Here is a 10727-nt window from a genome sequence, read left to right as displayed (position 1 = left end):
ATCCTTATTTTTCAACTCCTGGTGACTTCCTAGCAAAGCCCAAGTTCTGATCATTCAGCAGCATATATTAACAGAGTGCTTATCAAGTTATTTAAGTTATTTTCATAGACATTAGGGCTTTTTAGCGCATTCAACAAAGCTATGATTATTTGCCAAGGAATTTTGCCTTCCATACCTGAATTATTCATCCTAAACATCTTCTTCTCCCTCTGTTCTTCTATACTGTAATTTCAATAGTCTCAAGGAGGCATGAAAGCGAGAAGTCATAACGTAGACCTAATTACTTATCCCGATTCTTCAGCTACCCACCACATAAACTTATACCTTTTGCAGCTTAAAAAGTTACAGAGGACCCATAAAAACCTCAGAGTATAATCTCCGAATTTATATTCCACACTTGCGCCGCTGATCAACTTGTTTTCATACAACACTAATTGACCCGGCGAACTTCGTCCCGCCCAATAATCAAAGAACAGTTTAGTTACACTCTTTATAAATCAAGAGTGGCTGCACTGATTAATCATTTATAACGTAATAATAATAAACTAGCTGACCCGGTGAACTTCATACCGCAAAATAATCAATGAAAAGTTTAGCTACACCATTTATAAATGAAGAGCGGCTTAACTGATTTTAATAATTTTTGACTTATTGTAATAAAATGAGAGAGAAAATCAAAAACTACAAAAGTAAGCATCATAAAGACATTTTAATTATTAAATCTACATAGGGTTGACCGCGGCAGGTATATGAGGATACTATACGATGAAATTTCTAAGATTCATGTTTTAATTTTGGAAATTTAGACTTAGTGGTCTTATAAATCAGTTTTAAAAAATTTTATGCATTGAGTTGTGAAACTGTTTGTAGTTTTAGCGGTAAAATAAATTTTTTAAGATCCAGGTCTGTTGCGTAAACTTGCACCACGAAAGGGCCTAGTATACGCAACGCTATAACCTGCCCTAGTGACCGATGCGTAAACGCACCCCGGTCTACCCTACACATTCGGCATTGTTCGCTTGAGCCAAGTACCTTCTGATATACAACAGTTTTTGTTTTATTATCAGGCGCAGGAAAAAATAAAGCGAATGATTTACCAACACGTGAACATGCAACATATGTTTTACCATTGGGAAAACATGGGTTTTCTATATTCAGGCAACAAACACTCACCTTGTGATTTGATAATCGTCATCGCAAATGCAGCACGAATTGTAAACGTTTTAACTCAAAGGGCATATCTGTTGGGATCACGGGAGCCCTCGGAATGAGAACTTCCGCATCTTTGAATTTTTCTTTGAGAATAGTCGCGTGAACCACATTGATGCATGCCCTCATGACGATGGATAACTCGTTCAACGAAACGTCGGCCGAGATGGAGTTGGAGAACCTGACACGGTGGACATCCCGAATAACTTTCCACAATTCTATAAGCCGGGAAAGCCTGCGATCATTCTTCACATTGATTATTAGTTATTTAATCACCAAACGCGTTCGATTGCAAAGTTTTGGTTGGCTTAGGTTTCGAAGCATCATGACCACCGAGCCAACCTTCAGCTGTAAATTGTACGGTGGTTAGCCAGGCACATCCAAGACGTTTAAAAATTCAGATTGATGGCTGGTGACTTCGTCTTCATTTGTTTCACCGGGGAAAAGGGTACCTAGGACGGGCCCGCGTAGGCTACTCTCCTAGGGCCGGGAACCAAATCCGAGACTTATACACCCGTGCGTATCAAGAGGGGAAAGACTGAGGAAGGCAAAAGGATGGGAGGCACCGCGGCGATGAGAGCCCGACGACACCTCCAAGGAAGGCATAGGAATGGAAGGGAGGGATAGGGATATACCCATGAAGACGACAGGGCCCACAATTAGCGAAACCATGACTTGATTTACCAACGAAATTGATAAATTTTTCTATGAGATTCCCTTTGTTTCACAGCTGGAACGAGACACCTAGGGCGGGCTCGCGAGGATACACTCCCGGAGGCAGGGTCTATAAGCGCGAGCTTTTTACCTCTGCACCCAGAAGGGGGAGGACAGGAAGGAGGCGCCGCCGCGATAGGAGCCCGACGACGCCTCCTGGGATAGGATAGGGAAGGAAGGGAAGGGACGAGGAATCCCGCACCGCCACAAAGGCGGGCGGGTCCTACCATCAGCGAAACCAGGCATCAGCCACTGCTATTCTAACAACTTTGGAGGATTATCCTACGAGGAAGAATAATCCAACGATCAAATCGTTAGATTCCCTTTGTTTCACAGTGGAAACGAGACTCCAGGGCGGGCTCGCAAGGTTACACTCCGGGGGCAGGGTCTATAAGCGCGAGCTTTTCACCTCTGCACCCTCCCTTTGTTTCACAGTCAGTAGATTTGAGTGAATGCGGAGTACCAATGATTTGATTCTGAATTACAAAGTTAAAGCCATCACACGTCTTCATTCTTAGCCGCCAATATTGTTTGCTCACACAACCATTTGTGAATTTTGTGGTAATAAACAATGTTCGGGAACGCTTTGCTGATTGAGCTCATCTTTCGATGGTTCGAAGTTGCAAAAATTCCGAAGAAATGAAATCAATCCGCTCGATTCGTCGACAGGTACACGGCCATTGCTGTTTGTCAACAATTGCTTAGATATTTTTTTACGATAGAGACGTGTTTGTTGACAACTTAGATCCAGCTGGACTTAAATAATATTAATATTATTTTAATATTTTAAATGTGTTTTAACTATTGAATTGTTTTAAATGTTGGTAAGAAGGTCAGTCATTAAATTGGTAAAAAATCATCATGTTTTGACCAATTTGGTAGCTTTTGCAGTATTAGTAACTCCAAAAAATACCCTGAGATCAAGATCAATTTTTGTCGTGAACTTTTTCTATTTTTTAATGTTTATTCTGTTGTCTGGGGATGAGACGAATCCAAAAAACTAAATATCATTTAAATCGGTAAAGCCGTTCTCGAGTTATAAGTGTTCTTACTAACACGATTTTCGACTTTCTTTTATATATATAGATAAGAAATATAGATGAGTTAATTCCTCCAAATGCACCCCAAAAGATTTATTTAGTTAAAAAATTATAAAGTCACAATTAAAAATACTGTGATCGAGCTCCGAACTTATACAATCTTACTAAATTTGAAATCTGATTTAATAAAAGTTGCTGTAAAGTCATTCATGATATTAAACAGCGATTTTTTGGAGTGATAACTGATGAAAATGATGATTAGAAATACGCTTTGACTAAAGATGTCAGGTATATCTTTTCAAACAAAAAACATGGTCTTATCGAAAATAATTTTGGTTTTGAAAGTAAAATACGGCTTGAAACCAAAGACACGAGAATATCCTAATTTATATTTGAGGAAAATGCCCAAATTTCCTCAAAATCCGGATCGGGGATAAAATTGCCAAATTTAGCTTAAGGAAAGCAAGCTTCACATTGTGTCATCCTCACTTAGTACTCTTTCCATGTACCTACATTAAAAGTTGAATCTATCAAAATAGTTATACAATAAGAAATTTTAACTTACACGTGTAATCAATTTCATGAAAACCGATAGAAACAATATCATTATCTGAACCACAATAAAATAATCCGTTCGAAATAATCTTCATACAAATATTTTCAGTTAGCTTTACCTCTCCGAGTAAATATAAATCGTATACGATATTAGGACCACTCTCGTCTGTGAGTGGTCCTAATCGCGGTTGCCCTTCTCCATCCGTTAACTATTTTCGGCACATATTTATTTCAAGGCCCATGATATTTTCGTGAAAACCTAACAGATTCTCGTGATAGGCAGCTGAGAATAGCGAATCCGAATCAAATATCGCACATTCATAATTTGACCCTGACTAAGCAATTTTAATGAGAGAACGGCGATTTCACGTCGATATCGACGAATTGGCCACCTGAGCGTGATAATAACACTTCCATTACGCCCCTCGAACCACATGCGGCTCGAGAAGCGTGAGTGGGGGGGTTGGGGGTGTTACTCATTCCACACATAGTCCAGAGTTAATTTCCTCGTCCCCTCAAAATTCCTCAGCCCAATTAATGAAACTAAAGTGACCGCCCATCATATAAAAGAGCGAATCAAAATTCATCCTGCCAGTGCCATCCCAGACCAACCAGCCGGATAGCACCCATTTCTCAGACGAACACGCGGAAAGCCAACATGAAATCCCTGGTAAGTGGAAATCAGACAGTAAAATTGCTTGCTTCGCTAAAACGCTTGCAAAATCAGACAAATTCACAGTTTTTCCCTCCGAATCGTTATGACGATTTCATTATGAATTTAATGCTATTACATAGGGTAGCTAAAAATAAACGCTCAGGGACTCGAGAAAAACTATTCTAAATAATTTTTTTAGCGATATTTAAACGTAATGCCTTAAAGGCTAATAAAATTAGGTTATAAGGCATTAACTGTCACCTCCTCTAACACAGTTAAACCTCTTTGTCATAATTGGGCGTGTAATGCCACATAAAAAATATTAGTTTATAATAGGCAGAAATATAGATATGAAAATAGGACATCGTATTACTCATGAAAAATTAAAATTGGAGGACAACTATCGTAATATCAACTCTGTCATCTATATCACGACACAGGAATAGGCACCACTGTCATTCCATCGTCCCACAGAGTAATTTTACCTAGGACTTTTAACAAATGTCGCGGCAATTTAAGATCAACATCTACGACAATAGAAACCTGTAAATTTTTGCAGCAAAACTTGAAATCTTAACGACTTCAATATAACCATAACGAAGATACAGTACGCCTCGATGAAAGAAGAAAATATGTGGAGAAAACCCAATGCTAAATTATTAACTCGTATGCGTTCTCAACAGAAGAATTGCACATTAGAATATTTTGAATCCAAACTAATTCAAAATGCGTCTCCATTCTTTCAGGTTTGCCTCGCTGTCTTGGCACTTGCTTCCACAGCATTCGCCGCGGAAGAGAAGAAACAAGAAAAACGAGGTCTACTGGGGATCGGCTATGGCCACGATGGGTTCCAGTCTGGGTTTGGGCTGGGGAATACCGTCGGAGGCTACGGTGACGGCATTGGATATGGCGTCAGTTTAGGTTTGGGCGCAGGCCTTGGGGGAGGATTTGGTGGAGGCTTTGAAGGAGGCGCCATCGGGAGTGGAGGAGGAGTCCAAGTGAGAACAGTAACAGTCGCGAGACCGGTCCCAGTCCCGCAGCCGTACCCAGTCACTGTCAACCGTCCTGTACCCGTGCCACAAGCGGTACCCGTTCCCGTCAACGTCCCGCGTCCCGTTCCCGTCCAAGTTCCCCAACCCGTTCCCGTTGCAATCCCGCGCCCTGTTCCCGTAACTGTCAATCGTCCGTACCCTGTAGCTGTGCCCAGACCAGTGGCTGTCCCAGTCGCCGTACCGAGCCCAGTTGTAGTCCCACAGCCATTTCCAGTGAGTGTCCCTAGACCAGTACCCGTTCCAGTGGCACAACCCGTAGTGGTGCCTCGGCCTGTGCTCATCAACGTTGGGGGAGCTGGCGTTGCTGGAAGTACCGGGTATGGTGTTGGAGGAGGGTTTAGCGGAGCTTACGGAGGCGGGTTCGCAGCAGTAGCAGCGCAAGGCGCTGGAGGAGGACATCGGCTCGGAGACTTGCAAGCCGGAATCGGCGGACACAGTCTCAGGGGTGGAATTGGGGCGAGTGGTTACGGCCTTGGAGGAGGAATCGGAGGTGGTCACGCTGACGGTCATGGTCTCAGGGGTGGCATAGGAGGAGGTCTGCACGGTACCTTTGGAAAGGGGAATTTCTAAATTTTCAATATTCCAATTTCTTAGCTAACTAATATTGATGCTTATATTAAATATAACTGTTTTTTCCGAGAAACTTTATCAACATTAGATGTATCCTCCTATAACTATCACTATTAAACATCTCTCAACAAAATAAATCTGAATTACATTTTTTAACCTAAAACCCCAATACAAAAAACATTTCAAGCACTGGTGCGTACCAAATTGAAAAATATGCCATAGCATCAAGATTCTTTTTTTCAGTAAGAGCATGCAAAAGAGCTGCCAAGGTTTGGCTTTGAACTGAAGTAATTAAAATAATGAATAAGCTATGAATGTTTGCTGCAATGTTATCATCCACGAATTTTACTGACTCGTACCCTGCTAAGCGTTGAAATTAAGATCATTTCGGTTTTGCTTAATGTCCGCAACGTTCAGACAATACCGCTAACAACCATCGTGTTTTGCGATTGCTAGTAATTGATTGAATTTCCACTCTAGTAAGCGAAAAATTCTTCCAATGACCGTGGTAAAAAAAGTAACTGAATGTGTTTTTGAAGTATTTTAAAATGCTTATTTATGAATTTAAAGCACAATAATGTAGGAAACGCCACGTGGAATTTCAAGAGCACAACGAAACAATTTTGAACTCTTTGCAATTAAAAATCATAATCAGCGATTCGAGAAAGAGAGAGTACAACAATTAATTCATGAACTGTAAAACAAAATTATTATCACATGGCTTTACAGGCAAATATCTGAAAAGTTAATCATATTTAAAAAAATACGAGTCATAACTAAATACATCGACCAAAATACTGCATTGATAAGTAACAATAAAATTTGGTATTGTAAGATAAAATTTTAAGCTTAGAAAATTATATGATTTATTACCGAATGCTTTCTGGCTTATATTTATAAACGGCGACGTACTATCGTAGTTAACCGATTTAAAATAATTAACAGCTACGGCATAGAATGGATACAGGAAAGAGTTTTTAATGAGAACAGCAATGGGACGGTAGCTAGTGAGATATTTGCATTAAAAAACTATATTTGGATCACACACAGCCTTTCAGAAAATATTTAAGTGCAACCGATGCTCATTATAAATTTAGCCAAGGTAGTTCAACCCATACATGCTGATAAATCTCAGTCATAACATGCCAATTATTCTATTAAAACAAAGCAAAGGAAAAGGGTAAGAGTGGATACCATATTATATATCCACAATATTCAAGCTAGAAAGACGGAAATCCAAAGAGAAAGAGTCACATAATTGTATATTTTGAATGTTTATGGTGAATTTACTTGTCACTTCTTACATTTTGTCCTCTCAAGATACCCTGATTCTATCAGGTCACTTGGTGTCTTCCGTGAGATGGAAAAATTTATGTTATACTAATTTTCGATAGCTAAAAGTTTTAGTACAACATTTGCAATTCATACAGTCATCGTTCGATTAATAATGAAGATTAAAACCTCTCTTTATTATTATTTCTCCCTATCTTGATGTAAGCATACACCATCTTTCAATAGATAATTTAAATGCTCTAAGTTTCCACGAAGTACTGATATTCATTAAAAATACGGTTAAAATAATAAACAGAATTCAAATTTCGCAATTTCTAATATTAAGCAAACAATGAGCCCTTGTCCAATCCACAATTGATGTGGTAGAGTACTTAATGCAACAGAAAAATAAAAATGCAGCCATCAGAAATTACACCTCCATTTTTCACACATTTAAAAAATGATTGATCGATAACCTTTTGGAGGAATAGATTTTTTTAAATATTGATATAATTCGCTTTCAGAAGCTCAGTAATAATTCCTCGCCGAAGGTCAGTAACTCCAAACACAAAGCTAATTTAAATCGGAGGGTGATTAAATAAATCAGGGTATCTGCTCGTACGTTTCACGACCGGCATGGTGACTTTTGTAACAATGAAGAGTTATTAGGTAATTGCCATTACTGCTTTCAATAGAAAGGTAGGTTAAAGGTAGTACAAAAGAAGAAACGCCCTAAGGGGCTACTAAATCGGTCACCTCAACTCTACTCCTACTATCTCACCCAATGGAGTTTATCTCGATATATCGGACCCACTTTCACTTCCACTATCGCCTCAGCAATGCGAGGTCTTTGGAGGAAAGGAAACATAGCTTTAATATTTACTATGAAACGAAGAAACGTACCCCTTACTTATTTCCTGGTGTCAGATTAACTATTCGCGAGTGAAAATACGCTTATATAAGCCGTTTACGCTTTATCCATATGTTTAGCAACAGGTGCGACTTATAAAAATCTATCGTAGCTAAAGATACTGCTGTACACTCAACATTCCTTCGACAACGGACCACAAATGGTCTCAGTCGTTAGCTCAAGTCTCTAACCCCAGCATAGGATTTTCATAATGCACAACATGGTTCGTTTCAATGAATTTGCAATAAGGTTTGTATATAATGATATCTGTCACTTATTGGCAAAATATCGATGAATTTATAAACTGTGTAATAATATTCTATCTCTAAAAATTAATAATAACTTATTTTATTAATACGCATACATTGGAAAGTAACTTACAAGAGTAGTTAAGAATAACTAATTAAAACTTTTTTCGGCGGGGTGTGAACACAAAAACACTGCATTTGATAGAAAAAATAAAATAAGAAAAAAATGTAATGAAAACGCGTGTCTAATTTTCGATGGTTTCCTAGTATTTGAACAGTCAAATATACCACGAGGGTTTCGGTGAACTAACAATACCCTGGTTGATACAAAAATATTACGACCACCATGTTAAATTTAATGCATAAAACAACTCCTCAGTTTCACGCAATTATTAGATCGCAAATGTTTTAAAAAGACTAGTAAAGGCGTTTTACGAGAAAACACTTTTTGTCTTCAACATAAAAAATGAAGACTTCCAACTATAAAATCTAGAAGAAATACTGGCATCTGAAGGAGAATTTTGGCGCGAAAAATTAATATTTCCAATCCAGGCTTTGCATAGGTATCCCAATTCACGCCCTTCCCATGTATGATAAATGGTTATATAATGCCAGGCATCACTCCATAATATATTAATATTAGCACCTCAGCGTTTATTGGTGTGGCATCATGTAGCATTTCACGTATACTAAGAACAGGTAAATACATTATAGCAAAAACTTAGCAGGCTAATATGTGATTATAAATCACTTGATCCACATCCTCGTGGGCTAAATTGTTTCCCTTAATATGTAATAAACCTAATACCATATGAAGCTTACCATGTGTATAAACTATTGATACTGTGTATTGTAACGTTTTAATTAATTTCGCTTTGCTTCACTTCACTTACAAATATTTTATTGCACTTTAAATAATACAAACTCGGGAGCAAGGAAACACCCGTCCGCCATAACTATCACAATCCGACTCCCCTGCTCCTTCTCTCCGCGTCCCTCACTTCCATTGTTAGTTTTAAATTATTTACAAACAACATGGTGGCTTGTTTACATTATGTTACAGTATACCATACAAAGTATCTGAAAGTAATTCCAAAGAATTGGTTTAGAGGTGGAATATATATCAATAGGACTTCAACCTCCAGTATTGTACCGACATTTCCGATGATAAAGCGCCTGCCGAGATATCACATCGAGAGTTAAGAAGGTAATCTTTCTCTGAGATGCAATCTATCAGCGTTCTCGATTTCAAGACAAGACTTTGAAAAGAGTGCTTTTACACTCTTTCTTATCCTCACTACCTCCAATATAATTTATTAATATATCCACTGTAAAACATGTTACATATTCTTTTGAAGATTATATTCCATCACAGGATAAATGCATTAAATTCGCGCCCAATAAAGCAGCGATAATGATACTTGGATGTAAATATTCCATATCGAAGCTCACCTTCGTTAAAAATCGGCTGTACACTGCAGTAGCTGTGAAAAATTATGCAGGCGTGCCCATCCTTCGCAACCTGCTAGCCAACAAGTAAAGATGCTAGACTTTTAAAACCAATTGCACTTTAATGTCTTGAATTAAAGTTGTGGACACTACATAGTTTCAAGCATGGAATGTCTACAAGTTGCCAATACTTCACTGGATCCTATGATTCCTAAATGGAAGCGATGATTGAGAGCAACACTCTATATTCAGAATTATAAATAATAAAAAATGTACATAATTTGTACACCATACAGGTTTAAGAAATTTCACGATCTATAGAAAGCTGTGTTGGAAACTTACCTCTTAGACTTAGATAACTACTAAATTAAGACTAAGTGCACATCATTGAAACGAATTTGGGTATCATTTGGTGAATCAAATCAAATAATGGTGGGAATATAGCGAAGCCACTGATAGGCCGCCAGCTATTAAGTCCTGTATGAATCGGTAGCTAATTTCACATGGTGATGTTTCTCACTGAATTGGCCGCAACCCAAGGTAGTGCCAAGATCACCCTCAAGTGAAAAGAACACGATTTACTTCATATGTGTTTACAATATTCATCGAGACTGATTCCGTTGATTAATAAATGAACTTAACCAAAATTAATTTTGTTAAGATTTTTTTCACGTGGCATACTTCATAAAAAATCATCTAGAAATTCTTCATCTATAATTCAAAGAAACATCTGTCTAACAACGATGGATTGAAGTTACACCTTATGAATTAAATGCATTATAATAATTTATGACATTATGAATTATAAGCCTTAATGTAATTGAATCATCTCAAGACTTTTTCTTGGGCTTACCTTCATACAGGAAATAATTTGGATGAAGATCAAGTAACCAGAGAACGGTCGTTGTAGAATGCGGTTTGAAAGATAGAAGATGAGAAGATGGTGCGGTTTGCTTGCATGTTTTCAAATAGCAGTCTTGTCAATGAGTGACATGACACGCGACATGACATGCAGATGGAAAACCTGATGATGCACATGTAAGAGTCAAATGC

General features: G+C 38.2%; 1 protein-coding gene across 1 annotated transcript; it reads left to right on the top strand.

The window, feature by feature from the left end:
* The first annotated feature begins 4125 nt into the window (after positions 1-4125).
* On the top strand, positions 4126-5932 carry LOC124153816 (glycine-rich cell wall structural protein-like). The gene is made up of 2 exons (XM_046527188.1): positions 4126-4188; positions 4920-5932. The coding sequence occupies exons 1-2, from the start codon at positions 4177-4179 to the stop codon at positions 5793-5795; spliced, it is 888 nt and encodes a 295-aa protein (XP_046383144.1). The 5' UTR covers positions 4126-4176; the 3' UTR covers positions 5796-5932.
* The last annotated feature ends 4795 nt before the right edge of the window (positions 5933-10727 follow it).

This window comes from Ischnura elegans, chromosome 2, assembly GCF_921293095.1.
Source record: "Ischnura elegans chromosome 2, ioIscEleg1.1, whole genome shotgun sequence".
NCBI classification, from domain to species: Eukaryota; Metazoa; Arthropoda; class Insecta; order Odonata; family Coenagrionidae; genus Ischnura; species Ischnura elegans.
This window is presented reverse-complemented; position numbering and strand designations above follow the sequence as displayed.